A 20,359-nucleotide genomic window follows, 5' to 3' on the forward strand; every position below is an offset into this window, starting at 1 on the left:
AGGATCACACTACTATGTTGATATGATGGCCATATGATCGAGTTAGGATGGAATCTGAGATCAGCACAGAAGTCTTTTAGTCCAGTGGTTCTCTAGGAGACGTGGGTCACCTGCAGGCCCTGCCCCATTCTGATTCCTTGTTTTAGGGGGCATCTCTGAAGGAGATTTGTTGTAGAGACAGATGATCCTAATGGACCCTCTGGCTGAGGACTAAACTATCTACTGTGCTCTAAAGTACATAAACTTAGGAGTTAAGATATTCAAACCAAAATCCTTTCTCAAATAATTGCTGACCATTAGACCTAGGGCAGCCAACTATTTACATTCTACAAACCTAGCACCGTGGCTGCCTTGCGGATAATATCTATTCAATAAGCCTTAAGTTATTACTACAGAATCACTGTCTGGTGGCTTACTTGAATTTCTTGAATATAGCAAAGAGTAGCTATTCCAGAGCTCTGATAGTTCAGTAACTATAACTAACAATGAGCCCAATTTGCTTCTCTGAGCCTATCTCCAGTTATTCTATTCTTGACTTGTAAAGCAAAAGAGAATAAGTTCGCTTCCTATTTAACATAAGGAACGTAACCCACTCCTAATGGCATTATGAGCATTTAAACATTAGGCATACCACCTACAAAAGAAAAATTAAAAAACATCATCTTCCAGTCATTAAACTACTAAAGAACAGATGGTACAAAAAGGGTTGCATTTCAATAGAACTAGCTTTATTTTTTTTTTTAAACAAAAGAAATGGTCTAAAAGCAAATACAGATATGTACCAAGGGATGGATGTGATCTGGTACTTACAAAGGAGCTGCTGTGTCATAAATGAAAACAGCATGTTAGGAGAAAAATAATTTCCAGGTGCTGTGTGCTTGAATAATCGGGAGATGCAAGTGCACTGAAGGAAGGTGCTCTGCCCAAGCAGTCAGCGTGAGCCCAGGGGAAGGAAAAGAAAAACCACCAGAGGTCCTTCCAGAGAACTACATGGTGGCAGCATGAGAACTGGCATCAACTCACAGTCTTCTCATTTTCCCCATTTTCTATAATTTTCCTCTTCTTCTCATCTGTTTTTTTCTTGAAGATGTTATTTCGGTAAAACTGAAGTTCTCTGATGCTTTCACTAATGTCATCAAGTGCCCTACAAGCAAACATACCACGCAGAGTTGAAACGTCCGAAACCCAGAGGAGATGGTCACCATTTGGCAAAGCGTAACTTTTTATAAATAACTTAAGAACAATAAGAGCTACTGTAAATGCAACTATCTGACATCATCAAGAAGTGGAACATTTCAGCATAGCAAACTTAAGTGCTTTGTTTTTTAAAATATGATTTAAAAAAAAAAATTCTAAACTATAACAGATTAAAGTTTACCAAACTGTTCCATAAGATAGTGAGGTGTTCCACAGGGAAAAAAAAAAAAGAATTCCGGGGTCAAATCAATTTAGGAAAACCTAGATTAAACATTTCTTCTTTTGAAGTTTTTTGCAAAGCATTTAATGTACTGATGTGTTGTGAATTCCCCAGAGGAGGTTGTACTATATACACAGTATTTCTAAAACTTAATCGACCACCTGTGTGGAACGCATATTAACAGCTCATGGCATGGAGTTTGGGAAACACTGCACAATACTTAATGACGTCCTGCACAAAATATAATCACGTACTCGAACGTAACTCGTGACTCCAGCATCATAATGAACATCAATTATCAGACAGTATCTAACCACAAAAGAGGATCTACCTCCTCTCTCGTGGTGATTTGTGCTATAATCAGTGGCAGCCTGCCTCCATCTAACAGCCTTTCTTCTCCTCCAACACGCTGTTTCTCATCTGTCGTAGTCTGAGAAATCAGGTAACCAAGATTATTAGAACAGTGTGCAAGTAAATCAATCCGCTCTGATCGTCAAGGGCCTCTTCCAGAGACCAAACTGCACAGACTTTAGTGCAAGAGCTTTAAGACAGTTATTTCTGTGGTTAAGGCAACAATTTTGCTTTCTTCCCAGGTCTCCAATAACCGGCGGAGAGCTGAAGCTGTCAAAAATACAGCCTCTGGCTAAATCAAGGTACACCACATCTTAGCCACAATACTGAAATCCAAAAAAAGATCTGAAAACCCAAGGTTCTTCTATAGCCCACTATGTGGCAAAACCCGACCAACCTTGATGTGAGGCTATTTATAGTCATTAGTTATGCCATTTGGTGTGAATATCTGTACATTTCACTGTAGAAACAGCAATGTGTTCGATTATGAGGTGCTTCCTCAGGCCTTGCTAGGGGTATTACTACCTTTCTAAACCCGGAAAAATCCTGAAATCCAAAACACATCAAGCCCCAACTGTTTCACAAGAGGTATCCCAGACCTGTGTTATTGTGCTGTAGTCCATGAAAGCCCTATGAAAAACATTAATGCCAGGCTCTTTAGAGCAGGGACTTGGTCTTCCTGTTTGGCTAGAACTGTACACGGTACACAGTAGGGGCTCGGTACATGGCTGAAACAAATGCCAGCTGCTACATCTCCCACCAGGTTTTATGTCCTTCATCAGAGACTACAACACCAAAACGTGAAAGAGGACTCTAGATACACAAGTTCTTTAAATTCCTTGTGTACTTCAGCCTAAGGTTGCAGACATAGAAAGAAACAATCTGAAAAAATACAAAGTGTCTAAGTGAGGCTAACTGTGTTGCACAACTGTACACAAAGTGTTCTAATTTTAAATGACTACAAATCCATACGCTTGATGGGAAGAAAATTATACTGCTCATTACTAGAAAAATTAGACCACTTCACATACCTACAAACTAAGTTATCTACAAGTTTCAAAACAGCAATAAAGACATTAAGACCATACATATCTCACAATGGCATGTTAGAACACTGACCAGAATTCCTGATAATCTTAGCAAGAGAAGGTTATCTTTATGTAGTTGTCCTTTACTTTTCCCCCAAGGGAATAGAGACATTATTTCAAGCAGTCAGGAATTCGGGAGTTATGTGCGTGTCAGACGGCCAAGCACTTGGAAGGACCCAAACTTACCTGTGAGAAGCAGCCTTCTTTGGTGCAAATTCATATTCTTCTGGATACCAGCGTCTACATACAGCAAAAATGGAACTCTCAAAGGAAACTGTCTCAAATACACTGAATAATTACGTCCTTCAAGTAGCTTAATAACTTTGTAAAAGGCATTTGGGTTGTGACTATCGAGTTACCTCCCTGTCTGGGACTCCACCTTCCTCCCTTTCCTCTCTTCATACTATAGGTTCTCTTTGGGCAAGATCAACAATGTATAAGATAACTAAATCTGCGCACTCCAGCCCAGCCCTCTCCTGCGCTTCTGTCATGGATATCCAACTGCCGACTGGACATCTCCACCTAAAATCCACCAGACACTTCCACCTCCACACACACATACGGTCATACTCATCGTCCTCAACATCTCCCTTCCCCCATCGGCCAAATCTACTCTTCCTCTTATTTTCCCCTTTATCTCTGATCAGTTCCATCATCCACCTAACCACCCAAACTAGAAAGGCGAGGAATCACTTTATACCTCCCTCCTTTTCCTCATGCCCCCATTCAAGCGCTCAATGCCGTGCTACTGACCCTCTCAAGTGCTCGGCCTCTGCTCTCTGCCGCCCACTGCCATTTCCCTATAGCTCCTTCTTCTCTCTCCAAGATGGTGCAGGGGTCTTGCTCATCTCCCACCTCTTTTCTTACCACCTTCTAATCAGAATGATCTAATCACATCACCTTTACCTTCCAGCTCCTGCCTATCTTCATACCTCTGCCCATTCTCTGGAAAGCTCACTCCTCACCCTAAATACCTGGAAAACGGCCACTCTTCCTTAAATCTCAACTTGAAAGCTATTTTCTCCGGGACGTTTTTGCTAACTCCCTATCTCCCTCACTCCAGCTGTCTCTGCTCCTTCACTCGTGCCCGCAATATTCTACCCGCACTTTTCCCTAAGAGACGTCATCACACAGTACGCTTCTCAGGTGTGTTTTTTACACATCTGTCAATTCACTGGACTCTAAGCACTTGAGGGCTTTGCATCTGTATGTTCCCAGCACGTAGGCCAATACGTGGCGCAGAAACTGGGAGCTCAATAAATTTTCCAGATTAGTGAAATTTATACGGAAGATTTGTGATGTTCTTTCTCCCAATTCTCACCAGTTCAAGAGACAATGGGATGAGGAAGTTATACACCGACCTGGCCCCCTCAGTTCTACACCTTTATTCAATTACTCTACAAATTCTCAAGGAAGACATGCTAAATGAGGCAGTTGAATGGATCCTAAATACAGCCCTTACCTGCACAGCTCTTTAACAGTGCTCACGTCAATTATTCTATAATGAAGATGTTTCATGAACTGGGGCATGTATTTGTCAAGAAACTTCTTATCTGCATGAACTGAATTTCCTAGAAAGACACGAAGCATACCGCATCTGTGTATTTCTAGTAGTATACAAAAGGACATAAAAATTCATAAACTGTATTTAATTGGAGGTGATTGTTTTAAAGAATTCAAACAATTCCTCAAAGCATCTCAAAACTTCGAAATTAGGTTTGAGGGTATCTGATTAGATTACAAGTGCAGATTTCAGAGTATTCAGACAGTTTAACTCATAATAAATTTGTAAATGGCCTCTTTATGGACAAAAGGATGAATCTAGCATTCCACATACTTAAAATAACGCTCAAATGTGTAACTTCTTTAGATAATACCACATGCACAAATTTTCTCCCAATATCACAAGATCTACACCACTAACACTAAAAGTTTAACTGTAGGTAAACTCATAAGTAGATAAGCATTTATTTACATTTCAATTTCAATCAACCATAACCACATTCATGTTTCCACACAGTAATTTATATTAAAAACACTAAATTTTAAATAAGAACTTTAGAACAGACGCCAGCTGCATTGGCTAGGGGGAAAATTTATACAATACATGCTATAGTACTTAAAGTCAAAACTTTTTAATGACTATTTAAGGAAAATGTTAGTTATTATACCAGCTTACATATACAAATACAAACACACAACCACAGGACATTAGCCTCCCTTTGACAATGGCAGTCCTTTCAAAATCCTAGCAGAACTGGCCTAGTTTCTTTAAAAAGTCAATGTCACAAGGGGAAAAAAAGATAGGTGCGCATTTTAGATTAAGAGACTAAAGCGACATGATAACCAAATGAAATGCATGAGTCTTGACTGAATCCTGGTTAAAAAACAAATAGACATTTCGGATGTGGACTAGATATCAGATGATGTTACTGAATTGTTTTTAATCGTCTTAAATGTGACAATGATATTGTGGTTACTTAAGAAAATGTCCTTATTCTTAGGAAATGCTGGGTGAACTATTTAGGGATGAAGTGTCGTGATGCCTGCAATTTACTTTCAAGTGTCCAAAAAAATAGACAGATAAACATGGCACGAGGTGAACAACTACTAGATCCAACTTTTCTATATATTTGAAATTTTTCCATAATAAAAATAGGTGGAAATTTTTTATTGAGTTAATAAAATCTCATTGTCAATCAATGTCAAAATCAATAAAATCTCATGTCAGGTTTCGGGGCATTTTCCCCGATATTCATGTATAAATTATCCAAGGAAATTTGAGCAACAAAAGTAAGATGGATAATCCCAATCAGGGTTAAGTGGAAGGCACGATGATCCTGGCTGATCGTTCTGGAACCGCAGTCTCTTGAACCACTACAATGGAAGACTATCTACAAGGCAGACATAGGACTGGATTTTACCTGCAAGTGGACAGAGCCCCGGAGGAGTCTGCTGTCGTACAAAGGACAGAAATTCATACTCTGCCTGCTGCAGTGTCATTGTACTCTCCTTCACTGCTTTGGTTAGACCAGACTGCAAGAGAGAATCCCCAGCCCCACCAAGACACATGAAGTCAGTTTTCAAAGGCATCCAGATAGGAAACTTCACTTCTAAAATGGGCAAATATAACCACAGATGGACCATTTACAGAGCTCAAGTTCACACTGAAACTGCCATCGCGGCACCGATTTTTTTCTTAAAGAATCCAAGTCAAATAAGCTATGTTCCTGATTGTTAATAGCATTTCCACACAGTCAGAAAAGATGGTGCTCAAAGTCCAAGGATATAACCTCTGGGAAGAAACAACTTAACAGGAGAGCGGCATTCTCCCTTCTCTGAAAGTTGATGTCTAACCTTATCCAAAAGACTGACTTGAGCAATACTTGATAATCCGCAATGTGCTCGTGACAGACTGAATGCAGAAGAGGAAAAAAGAGGACATTCAGGAGAAGATGGTCTCGAGAGGTCCCAAAGATGAAAAGTGAACAAGCAAGCAGTTTCCCAGGCTTGCCAAGCAATCTTCCTCTACCCCTTTTATGGTAATGTTACCTTCCCATGATGCTCCTTACACCAGTCTGACATGCTGTCCAGTAACTCATCTGGCTGTTTTATAATCAGGTTAGGACCCTGTGGATAGGAAAAGCTGTTAGTCATCCAGAATCAATGGGGATAAGCTTGGTTTCTGAGTTTAACTGCTTTAAGAATTACATATATATACTAGAAAAGGGAAGAAAGGTGAGGAACTTTGTTAACTCTAAAAGTGGTCCTCATTCATTCCAGCACTATTTATGACAGCAAAAAATAACGAACAAACACACACATAACACAGCCGAAAACTGAAAAGCCTATCAACAGAGGACACAGGTATCCACCAAGGGTCAGCAAACTATAGCCCCAGCCTGTGGCTTTTTTTTTCTTTTAATTGCCAGCAAGCTAAGAATGATTTTTACATTTGTAAATGGTTGTAAAACAAACAAATATGGGGCAGAGAGGTACGTGGCACTCTAAGCCTACAATATTTAATATTTGGTGTTTTTTAGAAAAGGTTTGCCAACCCCTATGAAAAGTGTCTGTACTGCCAAGTGAAAAGAGCAAATTGCAGAACAGTGTATGCATGCTTATGAGTTCACTTATACTTGTTTTAAAAACAACACACATTGGGCTTCCCTGGTGGTGCAGTGGTTGAGAGTCCGCCTGCCGATGCAGGGGACACGGGTTCGTGTCCCGGTCCAGGAAGATCCCACATGCCGCGGAGCGGCTGGGCCCGTGAGCCATGGCCGCTGAGCCTGTGCATCCGGAGCCTGTGCTCCGCAACGGGAGAGGCCACAACAGTGAGGGGCCCGCGTACCGCAAAAAAACAAAAAAAAAACAAAAAAAACCACATTTGTATATGCATAGAAAATACTAAGGAAATACATAAAAGTTGGGAAGTGGGATGAGACAGGAGAAGAACAGCACAAAAAAACCAACTTACTATACATAATATTTTGCATAAAGCTATACTGTTTACTTTTAACAGTATTTTCATATTAAAAAGTTCAAAAAGTAATTGGTGACACGTGAAAGATTAAAAAAAAAAAGTGATGCTGGAATTCTCAGCTCCACTTAATAGAACATTCAACTGTGAGTCAGAATCCCAGCCGTAGCAGAAGCTCAACTTGTGGCATTAAAGCAAGTCACCTTTGGCTTAGTTTTACCTTCTGTACCATGGAGATAACAGCCCCCGCAACCCCTTCCCTCACGGGGATGTTAACAGGATAAAAGAAATTACAGATATGAAAGTTCTTTGAACTCTCTGGGGAAAAAAGATTCTCTAAATTCAAGGTATGGTTACTACTAAAGCGGTAAAAGTACTTTGCAATTAGTGAGAGGAATGGCAAGAATTTGACTAAAATATGCCTGACAACTACAACTAACAAGGAGTTTTAGCCAAACAAGAAAACTGGTGACGGCAATCTCCATGAAGAAGAAAAAATTTGCTCTGATAACCTACGTTGTTTTGGTTTTTTTTTTACTGAAGTATAGTTGCTTTCCAATGTTGTGTTAATTTCTGCTGTACGGCAGAGTGATTCAGTTTTACATACATATACATTCTTTTTTATATTCTTTCCCATTCTGGTTGATCTCAGGATATTGAATATAGTTCCCCGTGCAATACAGTAGGACCTTGCTGTTTTGATAACGTATTTTTTAAAAAACCGAAAACCTCATATTGCAAAACACAATTCTAACAAACCACGATGGAAAAAGCCAACGACTATCAACTTAAGGCTATTTAACTTACTCTAGATTCCAGTTTGGCACACTAAGCTACTTACAGAAAAATTTCCAGGTGGGATGTCTGTTCTTCTAGCATAAAACATTTTCCTCAGACTCGTATACAAGAATAAAACATATATTCCACAGAACTGACACTTCAGTGCTAACTGCCCCTAAGCAATTTTTTCTTTTTAAACATCCTTATCCTCAAAAGAATAAAGATGCAGACACAGAGAATGGACTTGAGGACATGGGGAGGGGGAAGGGTAAGCTGGGATGAACTGAGAGAGTGGCATGGACATATATACACCACCAAATGTAAAATCGATAGCTAGTGGGAAGCAGCCGCATAGCACAGGGAGATCAGCTGGGTGCTTTGTGACCATCTAGAGGGGTGGGATAGGGAGGGTGGGAGGGAGACGCAAGAGGGAGGAGATATGGGGATATATGTATAGCTGATTCACTTTGTTATAAAGCAGAAACTAACACACCATTGTAAAGCAATTATTCTCCAATAAAGATGTTAAAAAAAAAATCCTTATCCTCATTAGACTGGGTCTATTTACAAATGCCACCCTCATGTGCAGCTGTGTGACTACAGACCCCGATTTCCTCCAGGGTACATATCAACTAACTGGTCCATTAAACTGTCAGTATTTCACATTGTATCAACAGTCTAAGGGAAAAACTCTTCTTCAGACAAGGGTAAGCAGGGCTGGTAAATAAACACACTTCTCTTCACTATTCATATCTAGGAAATTCCAAGTGACAGGAAAAAACAACCAAACCTAAAACTCAAGGTTTATATAAAAGTTATTTTGTTTGTTTTGTTTTGGAAAAAAAAGAGGTAGTTGCTACAGTGAGATACAAAGTCTCACGATTCCCCTCCAGCTGATGTATCAGGAGGTACTCCAAGATGTATGCCTGGTACTCCATGAAAGTAGCAATTCATCTAAAATGGTTCCTCCCCTCTCTTACCTAACCAGGAAAATAAGTAGAAGTCTTAACTGTAGACTTGTGAGATTTATCCAGTGCCAGTAGCACATCGATCCGACCCTCTGGAAACTTATTTTAACAAAACTGTCTTTCCCCAAAACATCCCTGCTGTGTTCCTATTCTAGAGTTTCTCACCACCTCCAAATACTGCTGACAGTTAGTCAGGGCCCAGGATTTCACCCTCTACCAATCAGACGTTCTCATATGCTTATTAAATGCTTTGGGAGTGGCCAAAAGGCAACAGGTGTGTTTTATTTGTTCTGCTTAATGTTTCAGTTAAAAGCAGCATGTTAAAACCTTAATCATGCCCAATATGTCAACAGGAGGATAGTTTATGATTCTGTATCAACAGAAATTCTAAAATCTTAATATAGATCTAGACGAATCACAGGTCCTAGCTGAAAACGTAGAAACTGGATATATGGAGTTATAAGCTAAGCTATATATAAGCTAAGATGATGATATAAAGAAGTCAACTTTGGCATGAGTCACCAATCCTGGTGGGACCACAGTCGAGTGTCTTATTGGTTGGGAGCACTTTGCTCAGACTGCTTGGGTCAAACTCCTGGCTCTCCCAGTCACTAGCCAGGTGGCCTTGGGCAAATTACCCAACAACTGTCTGCCAACGCGTCTCTCTATACATAGTGAGTATAACAGTACCTACCTTATAGGTGCTGTGAGGATTAACAGTGAATACATGTAAAGCACTTAGAACTGTGCCTGGCACACAGTAAGCTCTTAGCAAATGATAGCATTTATAGTTCCTAATTTTGGGCAGTACTATAGAAAAATACTAGGCTCTGAGATGGATTACTTTGGTTCTAGTACCAAGCCCACCATGACCTAGAATATTATTTTGGACCTTAATCTACAGGGACCTCAGTTTTCTTATTTTTTAAATAAAGAGATGGGGGGGTGTGCACCAATCTTTAGATTTCCAAAGTACACTCTAAACAGTATGGTTGTATTACAAGGCATAACCTACTTCAGCCAAAATGTTGAGATCAGAGTCAGTTATCAGACAGGCCATCTCAATAATCTGGTCCTTCTCAATGTCCAATCCTGTCATCTGCAATAAAAAATACATCACACATACAAAACCGTCTTTCTGGCCTACTGTATCCAAGTTTATTTAACAGGACATCCCTCAATCACATTCAATTTATATCCCACAGCCAGGATAAAAGAGACAATGATGCTCCTTGAGCAAGTCCTCAAGGCACTCATTATGAGTTATTTATTCAATAAACATTTACCAAGGGCCTGCTACATGCCAGGCATCACAGTCCTACTCTGGGGCCGATGCAAAGTAAGCAAAATTGAGTGCTGACAGCGTTCAATTTTGGAAGAGTTAGATAACTAACATTACTACATCTCTGCAGAGTTTACAAAGTTTTTATGTTAATTGCACCACTTGATCTTCATCACAATCTAGTGTTATGATCCCCATTTCATATATGAGAAAACTGAGGCTCAAGGGAGAGGGGAGTCCTTGGCTGAGTATGGAAAACCTAAAGAGATCAGAACTGGGTTGTAGTCCCAACCCCGACCTTCACTAACTGCGCGACCTTGAATGAGCTGAGTCCTCTCTCTGGGCCTCAGTTTTCTCCTTTAGGGAACGTGGGGTAAGGCTGAGTCATCCCCGGGGTCCCGTCTAGCTCTAACAACCTAGGGTTCTGGAAGACTGGGGAACTGGGGTCTAGCACAGCCGCTGTGCGCACCCCTACCCCCGTGACCCTGAGTCCATCAGAGGGTTAGGGAGGTCCACATCTGGGCGGAATTGGGGGCTAGGGCAAGCCATATGGATGACTCCACCCTCTGGAAAAGAAACCCCACAGTCCGGCACAGTCCCCAACACCCGCAGGACTCCTGCCCCACCCCCCGACCTGCCCCGCGCCGTCCACAGCCGGGAGGCGCTCACCTGCCACACCTGAGACCCAGACACTGCCACTCTCCCCGGACAGGCTCGGCTACTCTGTCCCACGCGCGAAACCTCACTCGCCTCCCCTCACGCCCCACCGCCCTGACTTACCTCCAGGTCTACCCAGACCATCCGCTGAGCCATGCTCTCCCCCACCGCCATGGCTGCGCCAGCTTCACGGACACCCCACGCCCCGAACGGCCCTCCAGTCCCACCCACACCTCGCAACAGCCTGGAACCCAGGGAGCCGCCTAGCATCACCCGGCACAAGCCGCCACGGCCCCAGCCTCTCAGCCGGCGCTGGCGCAGGCGCGATGGTCACTAAACGTCGCAAACCCGCGGGGAGGTGCAGGAGCAAAAACCTCAAGTCCCAGCATCCAGTGCGCCGGCTGGCCCTGAACAGTCCGGCTTAGCTGCCGAATGGGATGATGGGACTTAGAGTCTTGCCTGCTGTTGCGCCTGATATCCCCGCCCCCGCCACGTGTTTTCGGATGTTACTGGACGCGCATGTTTTTCAGAACTAAGTTTATTCGTTTTCAGGAGTTATTTCCTGAATTTGGATTAGTTGTAAATCGCCTAGTTGAGGAAGAACTCTCTTAGTTTGTTAAGTCGAAAGAGACCTGGTTACCTTTTTTTTTTTAATGTATCTTTTTTTCTTTTTTTCCCCCTTCTTTTTAATTACTTGCAACTCCACACACTGGGTATTTTTCTCATTTACATGAAACAGCAGGGCGGTGTGCTTTTTTTGAGTCCAGAAGACGATTTCCACTATCAACAAGTCCTTTAGAAATCCTTAAATGAGATCTTATCCAAGAGATCACTTAGCACGCTGTAGGTGCTGACTAAAAAGTCCCTTTCCTTCATAGGCAAAGGGTTACTTCTTATTCCTTACACGGGGGCTTGCCGTGGTCTGTGTTTCAGTTCAGCTGTTAGATGTCAGTGGTAATGACTTCCTAGTCCACCCTTACAAGTTTTCAAGGTTAAATCTCGTCCGTGTATAACGAATCTATGCAGCAAATTAAATTAAAATGAACTAAAAACAGCTTTGCTCGCTCTGCAATCTGCTTTGGTTTTGATCAAAGTATTTTTAATCTCCACTAACAGCTATAGTTTCCATTATTTCCACGAGTAGAGATGGCCACCAACAAGATCTTTCGACCCTGGAGTATCAAATTGCATTGAGTCTCTTAAATCTTTGGCTATTCAGTGGCAAGTCGAGGTGCTGAGTGCGACATTGTCACAAACATTTGGTCTCAGCCTGGAATTATACCCTCTGTGTATTTTTCTGAAAGCCGTATTGCCACTAATTACAGAGCTGGTGGTCCACCGTATAGTAATTCATACCTCATGAGCTGGTTTTGTGAGAGAGAAACTTTGTTGCCTAGTAAGAGCTGTAAGAATAATGCAGTGTCCTGGATTTCACCTTCAACTTCTCAGGTATACCCAGCCTACCACCTTCCAGGTCACAGAGGAAATCTCTTCCAAGTGTCATCAAATCGTGTGCAGTTTTATGTATACGCACACACACACACACACACACACACACACACAATGGTATATATTCTAACTGCACTGCCTGATGAGTCACATTGTTTTGCTTTAGCTTTTTACTCACTTGTAGCCTACTTTATAAGAAATAGTCTACAAAAAGTAAAAAAAAAAATTAATAAAAATAAAATAAAAAAAGAAGTAGTCTACATTTCTTTTGTAGTTTTTTCTTTGTTTTAAACGTGATTCATAGAAAGTAGAATCAGTTGAAGTATATAAACTTTTATCAATTGTGCTTTTTATCCTCTGGAAGCATTGATAAATTTTCAAAGAACACCTTTTGTTTTCAAAGGTACTACTGGAACATGGATCAGTTTTATCACAATTTACAACTTAGGAAATGCTATTTACATTAAAGAACTTGTATCCTGAAAACATGCTCGTAATTTAAAAATATTGGGGAGTTAAAATTATGTGTGGACTTCTTTGAAACAAGTTTTCATAGTAATGTACTTTCATTTTAACATAAAGACACACTTTAAATGAATGGTATTATAATGTAAGGAGATTTATAGTTTATTGGATTTTGTGTATAATAACATTTGATTGGTAATCTTAAAGGTTATTGTCCCAAAGCAGAACAATGTACGCATCAAATTCACAAATCGAAACCATGTAAATAAGAGGGAGGGCAGGGAGTTCGCTGGTTAGGTTTCTGGGCTTTCACTGCCATGGCCCTGTTTCAATCCCTGGGCAGGGAACTGAGATCCTGCAAGCCGCGTGGCCAAAAGGAAAAGAGGGAGGGCAGACAGAAGAACATGGGGCTCTAGAATCTGAAAGCAGCCTTGTCCCACAGTGGACTCATTTCGTTCCCTTTTCCTTTCACAACAGAATTTATCTTAAAGCCACACCACTCTGCTCAGAGACTTTGCTTTTTCAATTCTGTCATGAACCTATAAAAACTGCTTTTGTTAATTAACAAGGGTAAAATGCCGATAAATCTTGTTCTCTAAAATCATAGGCTATGAGAAACTTTGCTGTTTGAAGTCATTTCAGAGAGAACAGCTCCTCTTAAAGAATCTGGGCCATGTGTGTCACTTTGATACAGAGAAACTACCTCGATTTCCAACCCAGGGGCAGAGATTCAGATAAGAGGTTTCCAGACACAGCATTCCACATTTATCTTAAATTTATAGTTTCTAAGGAAACAGGACCTGAGTCAGCTTTTCAACACTGCTGGTAGTCAGACTGTGATGTTTCTGGTCCCTCTGGGCTTAAGGTCACAAGGGTGGAGGTAAGCACAGCAGCTCCGCTAGACCCCCACTTGCCCAGCCTCAAGGGCCCCAGGTTGTTAGAGCTAGATGGGACTCTGGCGATGATTCAGCCTTACCCCACATTCCATAAAGGAGAAAACTGAGGCCCAGGGTGAGAGAGGATTCAGCTCATTCAAGGTCATGCTGTTAGTAAGGATCTGAGTTGGGACTACAACTCAGTTCTGATCTGTTTCTAACAAGACATGGCCAAGGCTACACAAACCCTCCCCTTATTTAAAGATCACTACTTCTTTTTTAAGCGTTTGTGTTGTTGTTTTTTTTTTACTTTTTGTGTGTGTGTGGTAAAATATACATACATAAAATTTCCCATTTTAGCCATAATTAAGTCTGCAGTTCAGTGGCATTAAATGCCTTCATATTGTTGTGCAACCATCACCACCATCCTTCTCCAGAACTTTTTCATCTTCCCAAACTGAAAATTCCATACCATTAAATACTAATTCCCTGTTTCCACCCATGCCCCTCTCAGCCACAGGCCACCACCATTTCACTTTCTGCCTCTGTTAATTTGACTGTTCTAGGTACCTCATATATGGGGTATCATACAGTATTTGTCCTTTTGTGTCTGGCTTATTTCACTTATCATAATGTCCTGAAAATTCATCCAAGTTGTAGCATGTGTCACAATGTCCTTCCTTTTTAAGATCAAATAATATTCCATTGTATATATTTACCACATCTTGTTTATCCACTCATCACTCAATGGACACTTGGGTTGCTTCCACCCTTCGACTACTGTGAATATTTACATGGATTTTAATTTTATTTTTTTATTGCTGCTTTCTTACCCGGACTTCCCCAGCCCTGCTTTGATTCTCTCACCTCCTGGGCAGAGATTACTGTGATAATCAAACCAGAGGTAGCCCCTACTTCCCCTGGTTCTTCTTTAGAATCATCCAAGCCCTAGTTTCATTTATTTATTTATTAATGTTTTATTTATTTTATTTTATTTATTTTTGGCTGCGTTGGGTCTTCGTTGCTGTGCGCGGGCTTTCTTCTAGTTGCAGCGAGCGGAGGCTGCTCTTTGTTGCGGTGCATGGGCTTCTCACTGCGGTGGCTTCTCTTGTTGTGGATCACGGGCTCTAGGCGCATGGGCTTCGGTAGTTGTGGCGGTGAGCTCAGTAGTTGTGGCGCATGGGCTCTAGAACACAGGCACTGTAGTTGTGGTGCACGGGCTTAGTTGCTCCGCGGGATGTGGGATCTTCCCAGACCAGGGCTCGAACCTGTGTCCCCTGCATTGGCAGGCGGATTCTTAACCACTGCGCCACCAGGGAATCCCCAAGCCCTATTTTTAAAAGTCTTTCCCTACTCCCTCTTAGGAGAGACCCCTGGTTCCTCATGTTGATTGTTACAGCAAGTTCATAAACCTAATGTTGTTACAAACTTGTCCCCAGTGAGCTTTATCTGATATGCTTTATCACCATCCTATTAAACTTGACTTTAATTTCCAGGATACAATAATTTTTATACTTGTAGAGGACTAGCACAGAGCCATATAGTAATGGTAGTAATACTAGTTAGTAGTCATTCTGGCTGTTTCTCTTTGCATCCGAGCAAAGGTTAAACAAAACCCACCATCACCACCATTATTTCTTTTTGCCTTTCTCCCTTCCTATTTCATGTTATCAGTTTCTCCAGGTTTGGGGTTGGTTTTCCCCATGAGCTTTGTAGGCAGTGGGTCCTGGAGGCTATTGGACAACAGAGACTCTTTGGTGAGGGAAGGTCTGGTATCCTTAGGGGCAGCCCTGGCTGGTTGCCCAGCAGCAGTGCAACTGGGGACCAAAGAGGGTGCTCTGTGGTCCCCCCACCAAGGCCAGTCTCCTCACCCTGCTCCTGAGCCAGCCCTTCCTGATTAGCATGAATAATCTGATCCTTGCTGGTTATCTAGGGTTTCCTCACACTCCCTGAAAAGTACCTTCTGAGATGTTTTGGCCTCATCCTCCCAAGTGCCATAAAAGTTAATAGATTTTTCATAGATATCTTGAACTCTTAAAAAAAAAAGAACAAACCTGCAAACTGTCCTACAGTTTTTAAATGTCCTATAAAGCATTTTTAAATAGGCAGTAAATACCTCATGAACACCTGTTTGGTGATAGTATCTCTTCTTTTCCTGCTTTGTGATACTTTGTCTTGAGAAATGTTGACATCATGTTCACTGCTGATAACTGATAACTGTTGTTTACTTCCTTCTGGTGATATTGGGGAGGAATAAAGGATGCTAAATCTTTTGCCTTTTACACTCTATCACTGTAAAAAGTTCAAGCCAAATATAAAATATGCCTTGTAGGTCTTCCCTGGTGGCACAGTGGTTAAGAATCCGCCCGCCAATACAGGGGACACGGGTTCGAGCCCTGGTCCGGGAAGATCCCACATTCCGTGGAGCAACTAAGCCCATGCGTCACAACTACTGAGCCTGTGCTCTAGAGCCCGCGAGCCACAACTACTGAAGCCCGCGTGCCTACAGCCATGCTCCGCAACAAGAGAAGCCACCGCAATGAGAAGCCCAAGCACCGCAACAAAGAGTAGCCCCCGCTCGCCGCAACTAGAGAAAGCCCCTGCATAGCAACAAAGACCCAACGCAGCCAAAAATAAATTAATTCATAAAAAAAAAATTACGCCTTGTACAAAATGGACACACTATAGGTTTTCATGAAATTTGATGTTCATCTTACCTCAATGTAGTCCAATAAACATTTTGTATGATACATGATATTTACTACTGAATACTTAGTATGTATCAAACACTGTGCTAGAATGCCAGAGGAAAAATACATTTATTAAGCTGACATTATACCAGACACTAGAAGTATTTAAAATATTAATGGTTCATTTTAGGTTTAGAGTTGTATTTTTCTTGTTGTTGTTTTAATAAATTTATTTATTTATTTATTTATGGCTGCATTGGGTCTTCGTTGCTGTGCATGGGCTTTCTCTAGTTGCAGCGAGCAGGGGCTACTCTTCGTTATGGTGCATGGGCTTCTCACTGCAGTGGCTTCTCTTGTTGCAGAGCATGGGCTCTAGGTGAGTGGGCTTCAGTAGTTGTGGCACGTGGGCTCAGTAGTTGTGGCTTGCGGGCTCTAGAGCACAGGCTCAGTAGTTGTGGTGCACGGGCTTAGTTGCTCCATGGCTTGTGGGATTTTCCTGGACCAGGACTCGAACCCGTGTCCCCTGCATTGGCAGGTGGATTCTTAACCGCTGCATCACCAGGGAAGTCCCTGTTTTTTAGTTTTTGTTGTTGTTGTTTTTGCAGATAAGGAAACAGCTTTAATTTTTCCATCTGTAAAATGGATGGTATGAAGACTAAATAAACACATAGAGAATATCTAATACATTATACAGTAGGTGCTCATTTAATGTATTTTTGTACAAAAATCAGGAGATACAAAATTTGATACAAGGGAGATCATGCCAATGCTTTAAAGAATTAGAGAGTCATACTGGGATATAGGGGAAAAGGATTCATTTTGACCAAAGAGGTGCAGGATGGAAATTGGATTAGATCCTGAAAGAAGAGAACTTTGACAACACATATTATGGGTAAGAAAATCCCAGAGAGATAGAACATCTTGGATCTAAGCAACTAGAATGGTTAGCCCTTATAGTGAGAGAGAAACCAGTTGAAGAGAACAAATTACAGAAAGAACAAGTAAGAGTTGATGAGCTCCATTCTGGAAAGGTTGAAGTTTCACTTTGGACAGGTTCAAGTTGCAATTCAAGGGATACAACTAAGTAGAGATATCTAGCAGGCTGCTGGGACAAGGGCAGAGATAGAGACCTGCACTTGGAGGTCATCTACATAGAGGGAGTAGCTGAAGGCTAGGGGAGAGGAGATTGCAAGTTGTCTGCAAAATACCTTAGGCCCATGCCAACCTTGAGGATTTTAAGTTTTTGCAAATTTAAGAATCTAATTAGCATGTAAAGAGGATCCTCAGCTTGATTTGTGTATGTTGGCACCTATTGAATAAACTGGTGTAGCAAACCTACCAGAAGTTTGTTTCTTGGAAGGGTAAGGAGTATCCTGGGAGAGAAATCAGCTAACAGAAAAAGCAACCAGAAACAAAGAGCACAGTGCAGCACAAAAGCTGACAAAGTAAGAGGAAGAAAAAGAAGAATTCTGACAGAACAGCAACTATCAGTAGTAGATTTGTCTCCTGGCTTATTCCCTACTTGACTCATGTCTAAAGAACAGAGAGGTATTCTAAAATAGCTTTTTCAATGAAAAGCACATTAATAATGGTATCACACAACCCTACTTGAGTTCTCTGCTAGCACACACACACACACAAAAAGCAAAACTGAAGCAAGATAGTTATAGAGATGGGGAGCAGAGAGGAATGTTTCTTCTCACTCCTGATATTTCCTTCCATGTGGAGGAAGTACCACTGGCATAACAGTTCTGGCCTCTTGTACCCGGCCTCTCTTATTTCTCCATAAAAAGTGGGGTAAAGTTTCAAGATTTAGGACAGATGTTAGACATGCACAGCCCAGCACAACAAAGGCAGTATTTTGGGAGTGGGTGGACCTGTTTAGGAAGCCTTGAAATACCTGGGTAGGAGATTTTGCAGAGAGCTGAGGTCCCGTGTTTCTCAGGCAGAGAGCAACAGAAAGTTGTTTCCTTCTGTCAGTGTGACCTCATCTGCACCCACACAACAGTTGAGATTTAACCACCTCCCTGTGGTACCAGTTTACCTGGTGATCTCTGTCTTGATAAAAAGCTTAAATCAAGTAGTAATTGTCATTGCAGCCAAACAAACAATTCTATAATTTTGAATAGTCCAGTGTCAATGCCACATGACTGGACAAAAGACTATGAATATGAATATTCAGTGTGGGCCATGTATAATGAAAAAGAGAATAGGCTGTGGAACCATACTAGCTGAATTCAAACCCAACCTCAGCTCATTTCTATCCATACATCCTTAAACAAGTTGACTCTAATCTCTCTGAGATTCATTTTCCTCCTTAAAATAGTAATAGCAGGACTTCATTTGAAGAATTACTACAAAAGTTTGAGGTAACATGCATAAAGGCAGCACAATGCCTTGCCCATGGTGGGTGCTTAATAAATAGTGTAAATAAATCATTGTATTATTACTTAATAAGCCCACTCCACTCACCATTTACAAGCATGGATCATTTCTGATCATGTAGGCAGTGTTTGAGAAAACAGACTGTGGCAGAGACTGATCGTTATCTAGCAAATATGCAGCTATCTTTAGAAGCATCTTCATTAATAACATGTTTCTTGGTTTTAACAGGGCACTTTGCCGTCCTTGTGGCTGGGTATAGACATGTGACTAAGTTCTGGCAAATGATATTATGGAATTTCCAAAAGATTTCTTCAGGGAATTGATGTAAGTTGGAGGTGTTATTTTACCCTTCCTGGTTACCTGGAATTTTGATGTGGTGGTGAAGGCCCAGGTTCTCTCTTGGAACATGACGTGATCTTGAGCATGGAACTAGTGGTGAGGATGGTGAAATAGAAAGATGGGAGCCACCTTGGTCTCTCTGTGCATGGTAACTTAAGGGAACTTCCATACTAACTAGAAACTTGGTATAGGTGAAAGAAAAACCCCTATTATGTTAAGCCACTATTTTTGAACTTTTGTTTTTTTGTAACCTAATGTAATCCCTGACTCTTACAGAAGAAGTGGTGGGTAACGAAAGGAATTTAGAAAGACAGATAACTGTTGGTCAAAATGATAGGAAGAGGTTCAAGAAAATGCAGCATTACAGATGCTGAATAAAATTATTTTAAGGTAGGACCAAAAAAAAGATTAATGTAAAATTTTCTCTGCCATTTGAGCCATTACCCCTGCCCCTTTAGTGTGCACTATGCATCTGCATTATACATTAACCAGATCTCCTTAGAAGACACAGGAATGTCTACTAGCCAAAAAAAAAAAAAGGAAAGAAGCAATTTTCTCCTAGTGAAACCATGCACCTCAGACTGGGACTTGAACCGATGAGGCCAGGACTTGAACCCAGCCAAAACCCCATGGTCTTCCAACTGAGATCATACACTTGGTTTCAGGACTTAATGAAGCTCAGGTTCCTGATACCTCATCGCAGAAGGAATTCAGCGAGAGACAAAGTGATAGGTGAGAAGTGAATTTATTTAGAGAGAAACACTCCACAGAGTGTAGTCCATCTCAGAAGGCGAGAGTGGCATCAGGGTATGGGGTTGTCAGTTTTCATAGGGGTGGGTAATTTCATAGGTTAATGAGTGGGAGGAGTATTCCAGCGATTTCAGGAAGGGGCAGGGAATTCCAGGAATTGAGCCACCGTCCACTTTTTTATCCTCATGGTCGGCCTTAGAACTGTCATGGGACCTGTGGGTGTGTCATTTAGCTTGCTGATGTGTTACAATGAGCATGTACTGAGGCTCCAGGTCTAGTTGAAGTTGACTTGTCTGTCATCTTGGACCCATTTGGTTCTACGCAGTTTATGTCATGTCCTCAGACTATGTCATTCTTTCAAAGGTTGTGCCCTGCCCCCTTCC

General features: G+C 41.4%; 1 protein-coding gene across 1 annotated transcript; it reads right to left on the bottom strand.

The window, feature by feature from the left end:
- Positions 1-713: 713 nt before the first annotated feature.
- REXO2 (RNA exonuclease 2) lies at positions 714-11,323 on the bottom strand. The gene is made up of 7 exons (XM_060017919.1): positions 11,147-11,323; positions 10,100-10,183; positions 6,409-6,486; positions 5,781-5,892; positions 4,319-4,427; positions 3,043-3,096; positions 714-1,144 (listed from the first exon to the last, which is right to left on the bottom strand). The coding sequence occupies exons 1-7, from the start codon at positions 11,291-11,293 to the stop codon at positions 1,015-1,017; spliced, it is 714 nt and encodes a 237-aa protein (XP_059873902.1). The 5' UTR covers positions 11,294-11,323; the 3' UTR covers positions 714-1,014.
- Positions 11,324-20,359: the final 9,036 nt, after the last annotated feature.

The sequence above is a fragment of the Delphinus delphis genome, chromosome 8 (genome assembly GCF_949987515.2).
Source record: "Delphinus delphis chromosome 8, mDelDel1.2, whole genome shotgun sequence".
Taxonomy (NCBI): domain Eukaryota; kingdom Metazoa; phylum Chordata; class Mammalia; order Artiodactyla; family Delphinidae; genus Delphinus; species Delphinus delphis.